The 22,091-nt window shown below is 35.9% G+C and overlaps 1 protein-coding gene across 2 annotated transcripts in view; it reads right to left on the bottom strand.

The window, feature by feature from the left end:
• The window catches only part of ATP9B (ATPase phospholipid transporting 9B (putative)), a 179,352-nt gene that overhangs the window by 132,073 nt on the left and 25,188 nt on the right, over positions 1 to 22,091 (bottom strand). For both annotated transcript variants that reach the window (XM_068931599.1, XM_068931598.1), the window contains exons 3-6: positions 19,273 to 19,423; positions 14,504 to 14,617; positions 11,117 to 11,225; positions 744 to 802 (exon numbers count right to left, since the gene is read on the bottom strand). In XM_068931599.1, the coding sequence (XP_068787700.1) occupies positions 744 to 802; positions 11,117 to 11,225; positions 14,504 to 14,617; positions 19,273 to 19,423 (433 nt within the window). The remainder of the gene's footprint in view (positions 1 to 743; positions 803 to 11,116; positions 11,226 to 14,503; positions 14,618 to 19,272; positions 19,424 to 22,091) is intronic.

Genomic DNA, 22,091 nt, shown 5'->3' with positions numbered 1-22,091 from the left:
ATACAAAGAAAGATGGGAATTACTTGTTGGCACCTAGAAAGTCAGTCACCTTCCCAGAATGAACTTGTACAAAATAGCTTCCTCTAACAAGAAAACTAAATTGACTTTCAAGGTCACAATAACTTCTCAGCAAACAGAAAAGCCATGTAGACTGCAGTATAGTATAGAATAAAAACTGCACATCTAGTCCATACATACATTTTCTTATTCCAAGAACAGAGCTTGAATTTAGATGTTATAGATGAGTTTTCCCAAAATCATTTACTAAAGCAAATCAACTGAAATAAGCAACATTATCTTTATTACAATACTAATACAGAAAAAAAGAGAAAGTTCACAGCTCTCACTCAACATCGGCAGACTAGAAAACTATTTTCTTATCACCTCTCCTTGAAGGCTTCACACAGAGAAAAGCACAGATGTGAACATCAGAAGAAAGCATCCATAATCAGACAACTTAGAATATCTACCACAGCACAAGCCAGTGAATTTCATTCAGTAATAGTATATCCTTCATTACATAAATGTAAGCATATAGCAATTCGTAAAATATAAATATTTAATTAGGCTTATAATTAAAGCCAAAAATAAATAAGCTTCCTTGAAGACTCTCAAATAAGACTGAACTAATACACTGGTAAATGGTTCATACTTCACAGATAAGTATTTCAGTATACTTTTCTTCAGAAGATAATTAGCATGTTAATAATTTAGTCTCTAAAATATATTTAAAAAGCATCAACCTTTTCCACTATGATGAGGTCTCCAACTTGTATGTCTGAACTCTTAACTTGCACTTTACCTTAAAGAAAAGAAGAAATGTAATCAACTTAGGCAGACGTTAATAAAGAGTCACAAGAATATAAATTTGAGAATGTAAGTTATATTTAAAGATGTTATTGTTTGGTGAAAATGCTGCCATTTATACAAAATGGATCTTTGAAGAACATGTTATTAAATAGCTGTTATCTGTTTGAACAAATAATTCAACAGTTCAAAAAGTCTATATTTTTGCAACATGTTGCAAAAATATAAAAGTATTACAGACAAAGAATATAGAAGATACTTCAGTTTGACCCATAATATCAATGATACAGTTGTAGAACTGAAGAAAAGGAGTCTTTCATATAGAGTCATCACTTCTAATTCTTACTCTCATGGAGTGCTCTAACAGATATGAGTTGTTAGTCACAGCCCAGTTACCAACAGGTAGTTTTATTTGGCCACAACAAGTTACTGATGTAATTGGCATTGACTGACACTTACTGGCAATCATAGTAGAAAAGAGTTAGCTACTTTCTAAAGTTAAAAGAAACACTTGGAGATTTCATTTTAGAAAGGTGAAGCATCAAAAACTGAAACAGAGGATTTCACTCTGTAGAGCTGCCCATTCAGTAACTGCTGTGAACAACTCATATTTGAAAACATACACGGCACTTATGTATCAATTTAAATTCTGTATGTTCTGTAGACAGTTAAATTTTAATATTCTTATCTGATGGACTGAAAAACTGAGACAGAGAGGTTAAGCTACTGCCGAAGGTCACAAAATGAGTTATTGTTGGTTTCATTAGAATTTAGGAATTCTAGTCCCAGGAACTTGCTAAAGCTCCAGAAAACATTGCTTCTTTAAGTTAAAAAAGCAAATAGAAACAGGCAGACAAACTGCAGGTCATGATATACTAATATTCTCTTTCAAAATATAACAGGTAATAAATTCAGAAACTTACCTCAGGATATAAACACATACCTATTTATGCAGCCTGACAAGCTGAAATATATACGTCCCCCCTCCCCCAAAAGATTTGCTCTTCCTCATCAGAAGCACTATCATGATTCTCATCAGCGAGTATCTGAACAGCAGGTACCGGTAGATAACTGTCAAAACATAGTAAAGTACTAGGGTTCAAAATAGAAACCAGACTAAATGAATTGGAACAAGAGACCCACAAAGGCACAGCATAAGCAGCAATCGATTAGGAGTTTAATCAGAAGTATTAGGAATAGGAGATGGTTACTGCATATTATTTTATTTCTCAAAATTGTATCAACTATAAAAATAAACTGGGTTCCAAATCTGCAAATCCTCCTTATTTTAACTCTCAGTGAAAAGGGATCAGGCTGTTAACATGAATCTTACTACTTTTGACTAAATCTGAGTGTAAGTATAAGAATTTGGTGAGGTTATGATTAAATATTTTCAGAGCCTGCTCTTTAAATCATGTATTTCATGCAAACGTAACAGTTGTTTTAAGCTTAATTCAGTCGAGTTAATAATAAGTGTATTCATATAACTGATTTTTAATACATTTTCCATGACATTAGCACTTCCAAAATGTGGAAAGCATGTCAGAAGAGAATGCTCAACCTGACTGCACAATTATTTCTGAAAGCTCGTCTTTGTTCTTGACAACAATCTTTCATACCAGTTGAAGTTTTTAGTTGCCAAACACACTTCCCTCAATTTTTAAAATAAATCTTATCTTCATTCAGGCTCTCAACTCTACAATACCACATTTGGGAAGGCGAAGGGAGAAGCAGAAGACTTGAGCAAAACACTTCAGCAAGAAACACTGTGGAATTTCAAGATAACTATGATGGAGATCAGTCAGTGTTTACCTTATAATCATTTTTATCTGAAATAACTAGCACTGAAGATCAATCACTAAAAGAACAGTCTCATACTAAATCAATATATTCAGTCTGCTTAACTGCACTAGCCTGTGAATTCTTTATAAATTCCCAAACTTTAACGAGAAGCGAGTAGCATATACTGAAACACAGTGCAATGTTTACTTTGCTTTCTAAGTCTGTACACTTTCCCAAAAGCAAAGCATTTTTCTTTTCCGTTCCTTTCCTACAATTTCCATTGTCACAGACAGCTGAGATAAGTGTTAATCAACTGATCATAATAATCACTGAAATCCAAGTGGCAGCTGTGTTAATGGTCTCACATCTATGCCACCTACACAGTCACTTATGACCAAAAACATCTAGGATACTAACCAAACGCCACTACTAACAATTTTACCCATTTCAACTGCCGAATTCTCCACAGTGACATTCAAGTGGCATCTATAACAAGCATCCAAAGTTACTAAGCCTCAGATGACACAAAAAGGGAGAATGTTCGTTTGTGACACTGTGCAAGCTAAAGAAGAAGCAATGACTGGTGTAAAGTCTGGAATCCGTACAGCATCTTCGCTAGTATTCAGTCCAGTAATCCTGGAAATCATGAGAGTTTCACATTTCCGATCTCTTTCAAACCATTCACCTGTTTTCTAGGTGACTTAGTTTAACCTTAAACCAGCCTAGCACTACAGAATACCTTCATTATTACACTGTAACACACTTTGTTGGAACATCCTGTATATCCCTACACATAGGCAAGTAAAAGCTTTTTCTGGCCATAGTTTGAGAAAGTTTGCAAAAGTTTTCCCATGACATACAAGACAATTACTTCTACAATGAATCTGAATGGTAAACAGGACACATCCCATTAAAAAAACCAAACAGTAAAATGTGCCAGTAATTCAAAAAGTAGTTTAAAATTTTGAAACGTCAACAAATAACACTTTTCTTTAGTCTAGCAGAAACGAGAATCATTAGATACCATTTCAGAGAACATTAAAATAATGCAATATTGTGTCTTAGTGAAGACACATTTAGAGGAGAAAAAACACTGAATGTTATTCACTGCATAAATTATTTTTCTAAACTATTTTTTCCTTAAAAACATCTCAAGAGCAAAACACTCTTCGCCATCTGTGTAATTACCAATAAAAAGTCCAAAGCTGTCAGAAGTGGCTGCGCATCCAGACTTTATAGTCCACCAAGGCGCAAGGCTTTTGCCTAAAGCTACATATAGAATTATGCAGAACTAGTACATTGAAATGTGTCTATAGTAATTCATTACACTCACAAGATAAAAGACTTCTGAAGTGAATTGAAATCATTTCAAAAACTAATAAATATTTCATGTGCTAACAAATATTTTACATAAAAACTTAAGAAATGAAATAAAGTGTGAGCATGCAGTATATCAGAAAGGACTTTGACACCCCCCCCCACTTTAAAAAAAAAAAAAAAAAAAAAACCGAGCATCTCTAATACGTGAATGCAACTCCTGGAAGAACCGCAACTTCTGAGTAGTGTTTTGCAACTCTATTTAACTTGGTATCATACGGGTTCTTACACATAGTACCTTCAGTACCACCTGAAGGCTTCTGGAGTTGGTAACAGAGCTTTTCTCTAACCAGAGAATATCAAAATTCCTGAATGAAAGGAGTGCACAGCATCTGAAAGTTATCCGCCATCTATTAGTCTGAATATTCAACATAATTAAAGCATACATAACATAACTGGGAGCTGAAAAAGGATAGAAGTAGAGTTACAGTGAGTCCAAGGGTAGGCTGCTGATTTGTTCAGTGTGAATGTTGTCCTTAGATTCTCCTTTCAATTCCATCTTTCATACAGAACTTCAGTTGGTCTTCAATTACCAGTTTAAAACTCCAAAAGAGAGAAGCTTCCTAGCTCCTCTCCTCCATTTCTTATCTCTTCTCAGTTGAAAGGGCCTTCATTCTTTCTTATCCTGTGTCCTCGAAGCTACAAGTCCCCTTGACATTTCCTTTCTTCCAGCTTCTTTGTAATTCTTTCTTACATTAAAATTTCAAGTTGTTTCTATTGCTGCTTATTGCTTCCCTAATCAGCTAGATGAAGTTAATGCAATTCTTTAAAACTTAACTGTGTTCCAAATGGTTCTAAATAGCAGGAATTTAGTCACCAGTAGCTTTGAAATAGTACAAGCAATAAAGACCTTAAGTTTTATCTCTGGATTCAGGAAGAAATGTGTTTTTAATTCAGTAGCTTTTTGAAAATCAAAATGATGAGCTCTTCTTAAAGAGCTTAAGTTCCAATGCTATAAGAGGTTTCAATACAGATTTCAACAGTTAAACTGCAGAACAGTAGTAGTACAATAATGATTACCAGCACACTCTGACAGGCATTTGATTTTAAAGCTGCAGACTACATATGTATAAATTATTTAAAAACTGACCGTTCCTTGATAGAGACTTTTTTTTTTTCTTTAAGGTCAATTGACAGAGAAACTTAGTAAGGTGGCATTGAGGATCAGGGCAGCTCTGCCTGATCAGCTGAGGATCAGGCAGAAGTTTGAAAGAAAAAAAAAAAAAAAAAAAAAAGAAAGAAAGGTAGTATTAATTTTACTGAATGAACAAAAACCAGACTATTACATCCTCAGAGTTTTCTTTAAACACACCAGCTTTCTTGTTTTGTTCCCTTCCTATATGTAGAAGTTATTGATATTTTTTCAGTTTCACACAATTTCAGGAAATATTTTCAACTTCACTACGTTCATGGTCACTCTCGAAAGATGCAGCAAAGAAGCACATCTTTCATGTTTGAAGCCTGGATAGAACAATTTCACTCATCTTCTCTCCTGATGATCATTTTTAGTTTTGCTTCACAGGCTGCTCACAGGACAGAGATCCACAACATTTCTGAGAACTGTCTTAGACTTTCGGAGACAAAGTGATAGACGTTATGTCTCTTCTGCAATTCACAGTTCTGACTACTATAGTTATTTTCTTCTTCATTCTTCTGCTTCAAAGCAGAGCTGTGCACGGGTAAACCTAACTAGTAAAGGTTCACTGGAAGCAGGGTTGCCAACTTGAGGAATAAGAATGAATAAAAGTTAAAATGGTTTCACAGCTTGATTATCCAACAGGCTTTGGCAGCTTAATGGAAGAGATAACATCTTCATCAACTTGAGTTAATTCTGTTACCTAACAAGCAGTATTTTTTGGAGACACTGAATTGGTGACACCTAAGACCACAAGCCTAGAAGCTGCTTCAAAAGTATGAAGGTTCCTTAGGAATCTAAACAAGTGGAAAGAAAAAACAAGCGCTTCCAAAACTGCATGCACTGCTCTAAGAGTATATCTTCATCACAGTTTCCGTGCTCTGCAGTAGAATATGCAGGTGAGCTGATCTTCAGATGAAAAGGCAAATAAACTGATGGAATCTTTGATAGCTAGATAATTTCAATCCTACAGGCAGATATCCTTCCTACCTCCAACTTTAACCTGCATACTGATTAAAAGCTGTCCATTAATGTTTTGCAGACCTTGTGATGCACAAGAGAGACTTTGCAACAAACAATTAAGACAGCACATCATACACTGAACAATTTAAGAGTCAATCTCATAATCTAAGAAAGCAGACAAGAGAAAGACTATTCACAGGAAAGACAAGGCGATAGGAGCACTTAATTAAATTGCTCACAAAAATTCCAGTATTACAGAATCATTGGGGTTGGAAGGGACCTCTGGAGATCATCTAGCCCAGTCCCCCTGTCTAAACAGGATCACCTGGAGCACATTGCACAGCACTGCGTCCAGGCAAGTTTTGAATACCTCCAGGGAAGGAGACTCCGCAACCTCTCTGGGCAACCTGCTCCAGTGCTCTGTCACCTTCAGAGTAAAGAGGTTTTTTTCCTCATGTTCAGATGGAGCTGCCCGTGTTTCAGTTTGTGCCCGTTGCCTCTTGTCCTGTCGCTGGGCACCACGGAGAAGAGCCTGGCCCCATCCTCTTGACACCCTCCCTTCAGATGCTTGTACGCCTTGATCAGATGCCCCCTCGGTGTTCTCTTCTCCAGGCTGAAGAGTCCCAACTTTCTCAGCATGGGGTTATTCCTCCCTAGGTGCAGAACCCTGCACTTGCCTTTCTTGAACTTCTTGAGCTTCCCCTCTGTCCATCTCTCCCGCCTATCAAGGTTCCCTCATACGCCAGAATGCTGTGCTGCCCTTCCAGCCACTCCTCCCAGTTTAGTATCATCAGCAAGCTTGCTGAGGAGGTACTCTGTGCCGTCAACCAGGTCACTGATGACTAAGGTGAGCAGGACTAGACCCACTCTTGACCGCTGGGGGGACACCAGTAGCCACAGGTCTCCAACTGTACTTTACACCACCAATCACTACCCTCTGAGCTCTGCCATCCAGGCAGTTCTCAATCCACCTCACTGTCCACTCGTCTAGCCCAGACTTTATCCTCATAAGTAAGTTGATGTTATGGGAGACAGTGTCAAAAGCCTTACTGAAGTCAAGGGAGACAACATCCACCACTTTCCTCACTTTATTTATTATTTAATGAATGGCATGTTTTATCATCTGCCACAAAGGGCCGAAAAGTAGAACCATTCAGACTTAACATATAGCAGGTCCACCTTCTCGATAACTGCAAAGTTGCATACAGCAAATTAATCAAGGGATGATTGAAAACTGAGTTTTTCCATGTTACATGACAAATAGAAAACTGTACAACACTGGATATGCTGTGGATCAGAATTAGTCTGTCGACATTAGGCTGGGCATTGCTGCTTAATGTAAAATCAAGTGACAAAGCTGAAGTCCCTTTCTCCTCCAATTTTCCACTCAGAACAGCTTGTAATTATAAAAATGCATTACTTACCAGGGTAAAAACCTACTCAAAATCTTGTCTTATTAAAAAGAAATTCTAAGATTTCAAGAGATCTTAATAGGAGACCACCATCTTCAAAAAGCTAGTATTTCTTACACTGGCCACATGCAGGTCATAAGACAGAATTCACATATTTTACGTGTACAGGAGTACCTTAAACTAAGAACGACTCTTTAGAAAGACAGCACTGGTAGATAGTCAAATAATTCCTGATTTCAATCTACTGCAGCACTGTATAAAAAGATCATAACATATGGATCAGCCCACCCACATTATCTTCATACAAGTAATCAACAACAATTCAAATCACTGTAGTTTCTTTGCCGTAAATACCCTTTTGTAGACTCCCCATAGTTAACAATTTTGTAAGACAACTAACAAAAATTGATTACTTAAGATAAAAATGAGTTTATATGGTACAATTAAACCAAGGATAACACCGAATATTCATAGCTTTTAGTTTTCCTACCACCTCATTTGAGCAAAGGCAACCTGCTTAACCTCTCTGTATGTCAGTTTCTCCATCTTTACCTCAAAGAAAATGCTGTAAAACTTACATAAGTCATAAAATCACTAGAAGAAGAAAAAAAAATGCGACACAGGTATAAAGTGCAGCTCTGCTCTGAAAAGTGACTCTGAAGAGTAGCATTGATTTTCAGGCTTTTAATAAAATCAGTATCAAGTTTGTTCATTCACAAGTAACAAAGACTTCTTTCTCCAAACCATTAGCCTGTAGCTTAGTATGGTAAGCCAAATTGAATTTTTCCACTTGAAGAGCACTGCCAGTATTAACAATTTGATAGGTTATAAAGAAAGTTATTTATAAAAATAGTTTGCAAGGGTGTAGTAGTGGATTATTTTATTTGCCCATATACATTTCTAAGTTCTTCTCAAATCCTGTAAAAGCTATTTTATCATAATAAGTTCCATTGTTTGCCTCAAAATGAGGCCTTTCAGTTTCAGAGTCATTATGAAAGATTTATTACAAAAATTGGGCAAAAGGAATCTATTCTGTTCTACTCTATTCTTTATTTTACATATGTATTTATGGCAATTTTTAGTACTGCTTAATTTTGAATGTCGATTGCAATAACGCTTCCATTATTAGAAGTGGCCACACCTCAAAATATTATCTCAGTCAAACCATAGTATGTAACAGACTTCACTTCAAGCAGAGATCTTGAATCTTTATTTCAGTAGAATATCATTGCCTTCAAAAAAATACCAAGTATAAATTTATCATGGCACTGACAAAAAAAAGTCAAAGTAATCATACACATTTGTAAGTAAAAATTGACTATCTTCTTTTTGTAAACTTCCCCCCCCTTTTTTAATAAAACATTTTTTTAAATTTATCTTTTGACAAGTTACTGGTCTCTACAGGCCAATTCCCGATATAGCTGCTGGGCCTTACATATATGCTATGTTAAAGTCTATATTCCATAGCCAGCAAATAGCAGAGTCAAGGTGATGAAAACAAATTTTAATTGACAGCTTGCATATTTCTTGGAAAATCTAAAAACGACAACAAAAACCCTCTCAAATTCACATAGCTTAATGAAAGTATTATGAGCCAGGAAAGAGGAGACCAGGATTCCAAAGCTTCTATTTATATGCTGCTTAAATACCTTGTAATTTACAATCACCATAAACATACTGCCAGAACCTCTAATATTTAGCACATTGAGGAAGAAAATCCTGAGAATTTCCCCCCCACCCCACCTTCTGAACAAGTAAAGTGAAAGAACAGTCACAAAAGGCACCAAGGTTAGCTCTTAAAAACAGCAAGCATCAGTTTCGGCACTTGCATTATGCTGTATAAGCTATACATTTGCCTCCAGAACTAAGAACTTCACATCATTAACACTATTGCTGAATATGGAAGGATTTCACTATCTGTCTCAGAGGTGTGTGTTCAGTGTCATACCATAACATATCTAAAAAACTATTAAGTCAATCAGCAGACAGCATTATAGCTTTGAAAGAAAAGCACTAAGCCTAGCTCTTTACAGATTGTATTAAAGACTGTAAGAATCCGCAGGCCAGCAATGCATTTACTTTTGTTAAGGAAATGATAACTAACGCATTTGCCAATTTCCACAGCGGTATGTCTAAATGTTGATAAATCCACTTCTTGCTGACAAGGAAGGGAAGAACAATAGGCATATATTCCCTATACTTGCTCCCTGCTGTATCCAAATTCCAGAAAGCAACGCAAGTGTTCCTTCTGCTATAAGGAGAAACAGTGAGGGAAGCTGTATAAATTCCTCCCAGCTGCTAGGTTATGTCATCGCTGATGAAAATGTTTGCTACTTATTTACCTTAAACTGGCTTTAAACCTGCAATAAGATTTCAGATAGAGTGCACCTCTGTTACATTACTTTTTTGAACTCACTTTTCTGGAAGGAGTAATCCAGAGCTACTCCAAGAGTTTGGTTTCTCATCAAGACTCCCAGATCTGGTGAGGTTACTCTTTCTCCACTAACTCCCAAAAGCTATTCATCAAGATATACTAAAAAGCGCAGTGAAATTTGTGTTGCAATGAATGAATAAAATTTACACTTAGCACAACGTACGCCATACAACCTAACTGCTTGAGGCATACAACTGCATATTACTTAACACCTTCAATACCTTCTAAAACTATTAATAATTATACACCAATAAAAAAAGTCTTAACAGTGACTTTCCAGTGGTATTGCAGCAAAAAAACTTAGGAGGGTAAGAGTAATCTTGTGTTCTTTTGTAAGGTTATTTGTTATAGTTCAAATCGATAAAAGAACGTATATTACTTCATGGCATCTTTCTGTGCAACGCTGGTTCCGAATGTGAAAATTTAAATGTGCTAAGCAACGTGAAAGTAGGGAGGAATGTATTGTTTTTTCTCTTATGCCCACGTTTAAAATTTATCATACCTTATCAAACTTAACTGACACTTCACACTTGAAGTGCTTCATTTCTTTAATAGTCTCTAAGAAACTTTCAAAGGTTTCCCAAGAGATCAAAAAAGTCATAATTTAGTGAGTTTTTTTTAAGTTAACATCTGCAAAGAAAAACTGAAGATGTTAAAGCATTTTAACCCCATTCTGGGATCATATAGGTTTCAAATTATGCAAAATATTAGAAATGATGTATCTGATACTGAAGCTGACTCCCAACAAGCTTACATCCCAACTTTTTCAAGCACAAATATATCTGCCAAGATTGAAAGGTTTCAGTGAACTTTAATTAGATCTTATTTCTTAGTTACCGATTATTTCCTATATACACTCAACCTATGGCTGACAATGTTGCCGAGTTACTGTTCTGTATCATTTCAAAGAAGAACTGCACTTTAAATTAGTAGTACTAAATAGCAGTTTACTTTAAAAATATATGCAGTTATATACACACACACACACATTTCATCTTTATACAAATAACAACAGATTTACAAGACTGCTTAAACAGACAGAGTTTAACATGCCTTATTTAGCCAAGGAAAACTAAGCACTGATTCAGCATCAACTTCATTCTGCTTGAGTCCATCAGCTGTTTCTTTGAACTGAAAGTCTGTAAGTATATGTATAAAACAAAGAGATCGAATATTTTAAGGTTTTATACAAATGTTTTTGCTAACCTCGTACTGTCAGCTTGCTATATAATTGTGAGTTCATTTCCTTGTCTCTCTTGTAACGTCGAAATTCATCAACAGCTTCCCGTGCCACTGTGACCGTCAAAACAAACCCCTGTTAAAGATAAAATGATGCTGCTCAGAATTCTGAAAATGCTAGATTAGAAACACACAAGTAGGAACACAATACAGAATGAAAACACATTTACAATGTTTATTTTGGGGGTCATTTGGATTTTTGTTTTCTTCAGTCTTTGTTAAATCATCTTAGTTCAGTCTAGAAAAGAATAAACAAAATTTTATCTCTGTACTGTATGCAGATGTAATTTGAATAGCTATGTCTACAAATACAATTAATTTGGATATAATCTGAAATTCAGAACAAGTTAAAATGCTTAAATAAGCTAAGGACAGCTTTTACAACACTAGAAGCTTATTTCCCTATCCTCCAAGAATTCTGGGGCTCTACTGCAAACATATTCTAATTTTAGAAGTTTTCTGCCTTTTTACCTAACAGAGGCAGAAGTGAAAAAGTACACAGATGGTGAGTTTAACTGATTGTTCCATCTTAACTGTAGTTATTTACTAACACGTCCCAAATACTGACAAAGCAGCAGACTTTGTGTTTTGCCTACAACTTTCACAGGGCAGCGTCAGGCTTCTCTCACAGGGCAGCTTCTGTCTGAAGTGCAGAGCCTGCTATGTGCAACTAAGATGATCTCTGGCCACAAAAGATGGCAAGTTAAAACACAAGATTTCAGAACAGCTCCAAGGTAAACACGTGACAGTTCACTTTCTCCCTCCTCTTCTAATTCTTCCTCAGATACGGTCTTCTAGCTTATTAAATTCAAGAGTTGTTCTCCATCAGTGAAAGGGTAGTAACATTTTCCAACAGTAAAGGGATCTTATCATTAATTGCCATACAAGATCCCTAAAATAAAATTTCAAATACAACCGTAATTCAAATATAGAAAATCCTTCAACAGATAAAGCTCTAGAATACCTGTCCAGTTTCACAAATCCTCTAATCCTAAGCCCACTTTTCCTTTTGTAGAAGAAAATTTAAACCATTAGATTACTTTTCTTGCAGAAGTCCAACAATATTTCACAGCATGGTTGAGGTTGGAAAGGACCTCTGGAGATCATCTAATCCAACCCCCCTGCTCAGGCTGGGTCACTTAGAGCACATTGCCCAGGATTGGGTCTGCACTGCTTTTGAATATCTCCAAGGACTGAGAGACTCCACAACCAATTTGCCCTCTCAGCAATGAGTCAAAGTTTACTCATTCCTGAAACAGACTCTAGATTAAACTTTTTCTTTTAACAGCAAGAGCAGCTGTTTTGCTGTTCCAGCCCAAAATTCTGAGACTTCACTTACTGAAACCTTATAGTTAAATACCTCTTATTTATTTATGCAGGTCTGCATTAACTGCATTTAAATTAGAACTAGGGAGAGCAAAATGCCTTTACAAAAATGCATTCACTGCTAGAGCATAGCTCAATACCCTAACTCATGTGAATGTTATTCAAATCCAGCTTTCAGACCTTAATTTAGCTCTATGATTTAGCAGAAGTTTCAGACAGCGCTGCCTTAGAAATCCATCTTCAGCCCTCAGAAATATGCAAGTACTTTAGAAAATCGGTCAATTATACTCTGGAAAGCATTCTAGCATCGACAGGATTGAGATACCGCCTTACTCAGAATAAAAGCTTTGTAGAGTTTCTATAAAATTGTCTTTTCATTTTCCCTGGACACCTTAAGGCAATATCATTCTGAACGGCCATTATGCTAACACCTCTAACTACTGTCTCTGTACTTTAAAGCAGTGGTGTTTTTCCCTTTTCTGGCTGCAGAATTTTATGCCATTTTCAAGAGCTTTGGCAATACAAATAATTTAGCAGCATAAAAAAGGCACTTTTAAAACAGTCTGAAATATACTTGACATTTGCATGTATCTCACTAGGCAGTAATCAAAGCATATTAAAGTGACAGGTTAATTTTGAGAATTTCCCCTAGAATTCACCATCCCATGCTGGGCAGTTTAGTACAAGTGAGGACAACTGCAAGGAACTATCTGAGAAACACTTTTGTTTTGCCTCTCTTTCTCAGAGAAACTTGATACTCTTCCAGAGGGGAGCTGGAATTGTGAAGACAAAGTTGCAAGAGATTCATTCTCTCGTCCTTCTTTAACTGTAAGCGCTTCCAGATCTTTACGATATTGCTCACAGCCAAACTCATGTCCTTTACTTCTTTCAGATGGTGGACTCTGAAAAGACTCAAGCTAAAAATAAAAAAACCCACACATATAACCCCCACCAACACACACACACACACACTCAAGTGCATAGTTAATTTCTATTGTGTCAGTTTTAAGTATCTTGCTGAACAATCTCTCTCATCCTTCAAAAATCTTAAGAGAAAAATACAAGCTTCTGCCCAAAACTAAGTCATGACTACTCCTCCGAGCATTACGGAGAATTTCTCAGTATTTTACACATTCTTCAGGAAGAAAAAAAAATCCCACCTCCCAAAAAACTACTTATCTGCTAAGCAGCCCCGTGGGTCTGCTTTTAAATGTTTTGTATTCTCATCATACACACTGAGTCTTACCCAAAATCAGATTAACTTTTTTTTAACCTGGATCTTCCCCATCAGTAGAAAAACTATTTAAGTGGAAACTGAGTAACTGATGAATTTAGCAAAAAGGTGGTATTACCAGAACAAACTGAGACCTTGCTGCAATTTCAAGTGAAAACCCGCTACTCAAAATATCCTTGAATAAAGCCCACAAGTCTTTACAGAACAGATTACTAAAGTTTGACAAATACAGTATTTTCTTCCTTCTCCGTTCTTTTTTGGACAGGGACAAGACAAGCTGAGATGGTAAGTGATTTCTTCCTTCCCACCCCACTAAAGTTCAGAACTCTGCACAGCAGTTTACTGGGAAGAGTCTGAATTCCAGACAAGGTTGACTTCCACCTTTTCTTAGTGCATCAGTGACAAAAAAACATGGAAATACCCACTTCAAATGTCCTACTGTTAAACAAGCGTTCTGTTTTGAAAGTTTTTTTTGTTGCAGTGCAAATGAAAAGTTCCTTGGAGATAAACGTATGAAGAGGAATCTCTAGGGTAGCCTCTCCATTTATCAATACTTAAAAGGATACATGTTGCAACAATTTAAACAATGAAATCAATCCAGAATATTTACTCTATTGACATGTTAACAACGACCTTTACTCAAAGCAGCCAGAGTGTCACTGTTCCTCTTGAATACCACTTAGCATAAACACTACTGAAAAAATAACTTTTTTTTTTTTAAAATAACTTAGAAATTAAAGCCTCTCTTTTTTCTGAATTGCACACACTGTAGTTAATAGTATTTTTCTGTTTACCAGAGGAGCCCAGTACGTGTACAGGTAGCCTATTTTCAATGCTGGTACAAACTGTGAGCAGGACACGACGAGAAAATAGAGATTCAAGAAAAACTTGAACTGTTCATATAAAACCTGAAATGAAGAAAAAAAACACAAAATAGATAAATGTCTTAAGTTTGCACCAGAAGTGTACATAAAATTCATTGTTTGGCCTAACAGTAAATATAAATCCCTTATATGGCATACTATAATATACAGTGTCACTATAGTACTATATAGTGCAATATAATATGCTAAACTACCACACTTATTTTAATGTTATACTGCTATTTTTGCTGAGAAAAATCCTCTAACAGGAATGTCCCTTTTCAGTCTTCAGAAAAAAGAATTTGCAGAATTATCTAATTTTTGATATTTTAAATACTATGGAAGACCTCTTTCCAAACATTACACATATATCAAGTTCATAGTGCAAAGATATAATCACATTTAAATGTAAGACAAAATTCAGATATTTTCAGAAACATCTTGCAATAATTTTATTTCCTCAGCAAAGTCATCTTCATGCTTTTGGAGTCAAGTGCGCTAAAACAGTTTTCAAAGAATTTATTTTCTTATAGTATTAACTCAAAAGCAAGTTAAGCTTATGAATATTTTAACTTACATTGTTTACCCTATGTTTTCATTTTTAACTTGCAAAACTTTCCTTCCTAAAAATAAAGTACTAAAAGTAAATCATAACAAGTGTTTTTAAGTATCCGGCACTTAAATTCTGTATTTTCTATCTCAATGCCTTTTTTTGCTAAGAATTTCCTACGCTGGCCTTAAATAATGTAATAGAAAAAGAAATTCCATTAACATGCAATGATTAGAACTTATTTACAGAATAGGATAGTACTTCCTCGTCTTTGTCATTTTAACTTCTACGCAGTAATGAAACCGAGTAGGCTATGCTGTACAGCTCTGTTTCGCTGTAAGAAAACTCTAAAACTTCTATCCCTCGCGCAGTGTGCGCAAAAAACAGTACCTATCAGTTTGTCATTGTATTTGTTCAACACACACCCCTCACACGCTCTCTCCTGGACATCGCCCTTGAAGTCTCCTCTCTTGCAGAGGCTTAAGAGCTCCACCTCATCTGCCTCCTTTCTGAGGTCCTGTGGCCCGCAAAGGGACCAAGACGACCACCAGTTCAGATACACGCCCTTCAAAATAACCTCTTCCCATTTTCTTAAAAACAGTGAAACTATTTAGTCTTCAAGAATAAATTTCGCTTAGGAAGAGAAGATGAACATTACAGAAAGACTCCTGCAAAGCAAGCAGCACTGCTCTCTTTCCAAATAGCTGTCACACAGCCACAGACACGGCTGTCCCAGAAATAAGGTAGGATTCTTTGGTTTCCAGAGCAAGCCAAATTTTCTGCAAAAGCAATCACACTTTCAGTTTTCAGAATGTTTAAACTACCAAAAAAAAAAAAAAACCACTTAATGGGATTACATGGACTTTTGAAGTAATTCAGAAGGCAGGCGGGCTCAGCACTACGTATCAAATTTATAAGATCCTTTCTGTAATAAATACTGATTACTGCAAAATAAGTGTTCAAGTTTTAAGTGAAGATAAAGTATCCTTATCAAATCAGTTGTCCCATATTCCACACGAGTGACAGAAGCCTCTGACAGTTTACCAGACAGATTATTGGACAGTTCTTTCAGTAATTAAAGATGTCCCTTTGTAAAGAGCATGTTCTCAATATTATTTTTGTCATATTTAAAAAGCTAAGAACATATTCTTCATTTTAAAGAATTTTAAATCCTAAAAAAAACTTGACACGTCCTCTTTAGAAGGTCAGCGTAACATAACGCCTCTACAAGGAGGACTGGAAGTGGTGTCTTAACTTAGAACATTGTTGCAAAACTGAGTCTTCTCTTAGAGAATATATAATTGTTTCAAAACTAGAAGACTCAAAATAGATCAAGAAAGCCACAATTAAGGAGTGTCTCCATCTTTTAAGTCTTACAACTCAGTCGATATCATGGAGAATTCTGCCTGAAATTCCAAGTTACACGATTTTTGTTGGTCTTGTCTAGCCAACGTAATTACTTAATTATGTAAAAACCTAAAAATTTTCAAGAAAGTTGATTTCAAAGCATCTTCCAATTATTACTGGTTCCTTGCAAGAGTGTTCCATTACTACTGATCAGCTAAAGGCTATTTAAACAACCTCAAAAGTCAGAAGAATTTTTCAAAAGCTTGGAATTCTGTTTCACTACGGACACAGCAGCAAAGCATAACTTTTGATGCCAGAAGAGTCAAACGCAAAGCTCTAGGGAAAGATGGTATGTTATTCCAAAATTGAACTAATTCAGCTTGAACCTGTACCTTCTGATAATATTGATGCACTTCATAAACCCACTTCTAGTAGTAGGTTTAGCTGTTTAAAAAGACTTAATACATCAGATAAAAGAAGAGACCACAGAGTACCGTGGGAGGTGCACACCTGCAAGATCGCCCAATCTGCTTAGAGAGGATGGGGGTAAAAAGCACTTTTCTTCAAGCCTTCTAAAGCCTGGCAGGCCACAGGCAGCTCATTCACTACAAAGCTGAACACTTCAGTCTACTTAAGCAAATTCAAAAGTCTCCAGTTATAGTAAACTGATCAAAACAAACAAACAAACCAACCCCCACCCAGTACTGCTTTAAAGTTCAGGAGAAGTATCTTTTAAAAATTGCCCTTGACAGAAGACAGTCTTTATGGAAGTAACACGAAACTTCTAAGCAGCTGTATGTCCTATTAAGATGAAGATCAAATAGTAAACTGAAATTGAGCAAACTGGCATAAAGGCAGAAGCAATAAATATTTTATGTAGTTGTAAGGAAATTAGATTAGATTTTGAAAATATTACAGTCTCTTAGCTAGCAAGTAAATTCTAACAATTCTCTTAAGCTTCTGCTTCAGTACAGAATTCAGTGAATATTGCCCGCTGACAGCTGGAGCGTTAACAAAAACGAAACAAAACACCCAATCACACACACCTACTCTAAACACTAGATAAATCTTCACATTATGAAAATTTCAGCCAGGGTAACTCACTGGGGACAACATTTCTCATTTACTTACACCTAGTCCCTAGAAATTTACTGTAGTGGAGTAGCATAAAAACAGCTAGATATGCAGTACTTCCAATCAATGAAAAGTATTAATTTTATGTCTAAATTTTAAAGCTGGAAGTATTATTTTCAGCAACTGGTCGGCTCCTCTCTCTTGTGCTTTAGGTTTAGGATACCGCTTTATTTTGCTGTTACAACTAATTTTCCAGATGCTATCAGCACAAATAAAAATCCAATTCTGCCTATACAGTTATAACAAGATTTTCAAAAGAGACCAAAAACAAACATGCTCGCTCAACAACTAATTGCAACCTATAGCTGATCCTTATAGGAAACATGAATCTGGTTTAGGATTTGCAGTCACAATAATCAATACCTTACTATATGCTTAATGAATTTTCTGACCTTTAGGAAAGCATATGCAGCTTAACCAATTTCAGTGTATTTAATAATTTAAACTTTAGAAAAAAACATTTGCTTGGTTCGATAGAGATGAGCATATTTTATCTGCCTTGATAAGCTACATTTTATTTCTTTGACAGGAGATCAGTCCTAATTATCAAGCCATTAATTTCTGTGTTTTAATAAAGACGTGTCCAACAAAGCATCTGCCAGTCACTGGACCAAAGGAGCCAGAGGGATAGAATCAATACTCTTATAAACCTGCAGGATAACTTAAATGGAAAATTTAAGGCAAAGTATATTTGTATTTAAATGTAGAAGACATTCAGTTTTTGCAACAGGAGACAGTGTTTGAAAGGTATTAGTAGAAGTATGAGTAAAAGTCTATCAGTAAAATTTGTAATATCACAGCAGCATACACTTAAGCTGCAATTTAACTACCGAAGCGTCAACAGCTCTTTTCTCCATTTTCACATTATAACAACTATTTTTTTAAATTTGAACTAGACAAAAATATTTGTAGCACTTATTTCTTACATAGATTATGAACACCATCGGTCAAAAGACTGAGATTAGCTGTTAAGTCATAGTACAGCTTCCTTAAAACTAATAAAATCCAGAAGTGACAAAAATAGCCCTAGCCCACAACAACAAAAAAACACTCATCTGAAAAATTGCGTTCAACACCGAAAAAGACTTCACTACTTTTAAAACTGCAATAAGAAATACAACTCTGGAGAGTACTAGACTGCTAAACTAGTCCTTACTAGTCTCCACAGAAATTGAACAAATTTTTTCCCTCTATTAAGGGCTACTTAAGAATACCTCATTTATTCTGCTTTCAATGGCCGTATGAGAAGAGATCTGTGCAAGAGCATCATTTTTCAACTATTTACTTCTCATTTAAACCCAATATTTTGTGACATTTTCACGAATGATTGTGTAGAAATGATTCTGTTAGAGATGATTACAAATCTCTAGGGATGAACAAGGGTGCAAGGAAACACATATCTCAAATTTCTAAAGTTTCAATGAATTCCAAACACTCACTGAAGTCATATAAAATGTACTTCTCCTGCAAGCACCCCTTCGAAAATATAACAATTTAGAAAAAAGCAGTCTTGCTCTCACATAACTGTCAATTTTTTAATTAAAAAGACATCAAGATAAATGCAGAAAAAAATTAAGGGACTCGAAGAATTAAAATGATCTTTTTGTAGAATTGTCAGAAAAACAATAAAGAACATACAGTCAGACCAACACCAAGATAGTAGCCTTACCCCAGGTATAAAGGTAAAGACGTTGTATTTTTGATTTTTTATGGCATTTTTGGGATATTTTTCTTCACATTTTTCAGGACACCCAAGCCACACTGTGCGAGCCTTCAGCTCTTTCTTTCTTCGACAAATGTTTATGAGCCAATCAGAGCAACTGGAAAGAAAAACAATCGTTTACTTAAAGATAAAAATTTACTGAACATGACTGTTTAAAATACTGAAAGCCTAAAGGCAAATACCTAAGAAGAACAGGCTTTAAATGTTTGCTGAATCTGTATTAGCAAGCATGATGTTGATTGCTGTAATATTTAGTGTAGTCATACAGTACTCCTAACCCACTCATTATTTATATATATTTATATGTATATAAACACACGCACAGACACAAGCACAGACACACACATTCTTTGTAGGAAATTCTAGTAAAATAATGACAGCAAGTCTCAATACACCTTGCCCTGACACAGGTCCAGTAAATTCTAGTTAATGCCAATCCGCAATAGCGGTGACTAACTTGTCACACTGTCAGGTAATTAACACACGCATCATACCCTACAGTCTTTGGCCGAATTCTCAACCTTATATTACTGATACTCAAATTAAGCTAATGGTTTAAAGAGGAAATAAGCGTTCTGTTGGATGAAGTCTATGAAAATTGCTATAGTTTTGAATAGACTACAACTCCCACATAATTTGTAAATCTCAGTTTCTTCGAATAGGCTGTCTATAGCAGGTGTTACAGGGAAATATACCTAATGCCACATCGTTGAGTTTTTTTTTCAAGAAAAAAAAAGATGCAATGTACAAACAGACCACACAACGTTTGGCAAGGATGACTTTCAGCTCACATAAGAGCAGAAGATGCAAGTATCCTTGCCTAACCTGCTTAGTGATCTGCTGAAGAGGGTTTAAACTCTGAGCAACGAGATGGGCAGAAATTGCTCACGCACACCTTTAAACAACTGCAATTTCGATAAAGGTAAGAATTATGGGATTAAATTACAATATAGGAGGAAGCAAAAGGCTTGCAAATGGAGTAAATCCACTAAAGTTCAGTAGACCATTCACTCATGATACTACACCAAGAAACAAACATGGATATGATTCAAATCATGTAGCATAATCAACCTAAGACTTGGAAGGATAATCCACGTAACAGATTATCAATATAGACAGGTACAAGTGGTTAGGAAAAAAGTGGCAGTGCGGACAGAAAAGGAAGTGCATTTGCTATACAGTATGTACTTGTTCCTCAATCCTATATATTAAGGGAGTAAGTCTCTGAATGTTTAATACTGGGAGGAGGGGCCTTAATCATGCTGGGAGTCTATTCTAGACTAGTGAACCAAGACAACTGAGTGGAGAGGCTTTTTGTGAACATCTACCACAGTCAAAGCACAGAACTAGGTGGTAACAGTGGATTTCAACTACAGAGGCAAGGAAAAGGAAGAAGTGACATACTTTTTGATTAGGTTTTTGAATACACTGGTAATGTTTTTGGTGCAGAAGGAAGAAAAACCACTGGAAAGCTTTTCTAAATTGTATTCAAACCACCAGGAAGGAGTTTGCTCAGAAGAGAGGAGGAGAAAATTACATTCCAGCGACCTCAACTTCGTTTCCTGAAAGAATTCTTCAGAGTCAACCTATTTGTACACATTTGTATATAGCTGAAAGAAAACAAAGTCAGAACCAGCACTTATACATCAAAAGCAACCCGTACAACGAAACTAATCTTCTTTTGACAGGAACAAGAGGCATTACTAATAGGGAGTAGATGTCCTGCATTTACTTCAGTAAAGCTTAAATATCACAAGTCATTCTTCATTGGGAGAGTAAGGAAGCATGTTCTTGAAACAGACATAGTTGGAAAAAGCTGTATTTGCAGAGCAGCTTGTAAAAAGCAAAAGGATTTCAGTTAAGTTCTAGAGAGCTTTATCTAGAATTATTTAATATTTTCCATCATTTACTAGGTAATTGACTAGAGAACATACTTATTACATTTTTCAGACAACGCAGACATGCAAACAAGAAAGTGGAATTCAGAATTGTCTTGGCAGATTAGAAAAAGTTGCCCAGAAGAAACAAGATGCAGTTGAACTGGTAAAAGACCAAGTATACATTTACACAGAAACAGCCAGCTACACAGATACAGAACTGGAAATGACCTACTGAACAGCAGTTCATAAGAATGAACATGAGAATGTTACGTAGGTGCAAAAAAGCCAAATATCTAGGTAGCGCACACAGGAATACTGCTGGTAAGACTCATGAAAGAATTCCTTTTCCTCAGCTCAATGCCAGCAAGATCTCAGCTGGCTTACTAAACTCTTTTTTGAATAGCACATTTAAACAGATAGACCTATTGGAGAAAAAACCCACCAAAAAACAAAACAAAACAAGAGAGCAACAAAGCAATCATAGGTCTAGAAAATATTGCATGTATGCCTCCTAGATACTTTGAAAAAATAGGAGTTGTTTAGAGAAGGCCAAGAGAAGACTCAATATGACTTCAAGTATGCAAAAAGCAGCAAGGGACAATTAATCATTGTGGACCTAGCAAGTAAGTAATGAAGGACTTAAACCACAGCAAATAACTAAACAGGGACAGATGTTAGGTAAATCCTTCTAATGACAAGGGTAATGAAGTGCTGGAATGAAATGCCTGTGGAGGCTGGAATTTCTACCACTGCAGTCTCTAGGAGCTGGTTAGATCAGACATAAATAACAGAGGTGTAATCCATCCCGTGGAGGCAAAGAATTGACTGAATGACCTCTTAAAGTCCCTTCCTATGCTGTTTTTCCTCAGCTGCAGTATAAAGGTA

This window comes from Struthio camelus, chromosome 2, assembly GCF_040807025.1.
Source record: "Struthio camelus isolate bStrCam1 chromosome 2, bStrCam1.hap1, whole genome shotgun sequence".
NCBI lineage: Eukaryota > Metazoa > Chordata > Aves > Struthioniformes > Struthionidae > Struthio > Struthio camelus.
The sequence above is the reverse complement of the archived record's forward strand: the minus strand, read 5'-3'. Positions and strand labels throughout refer to the sequence as shown.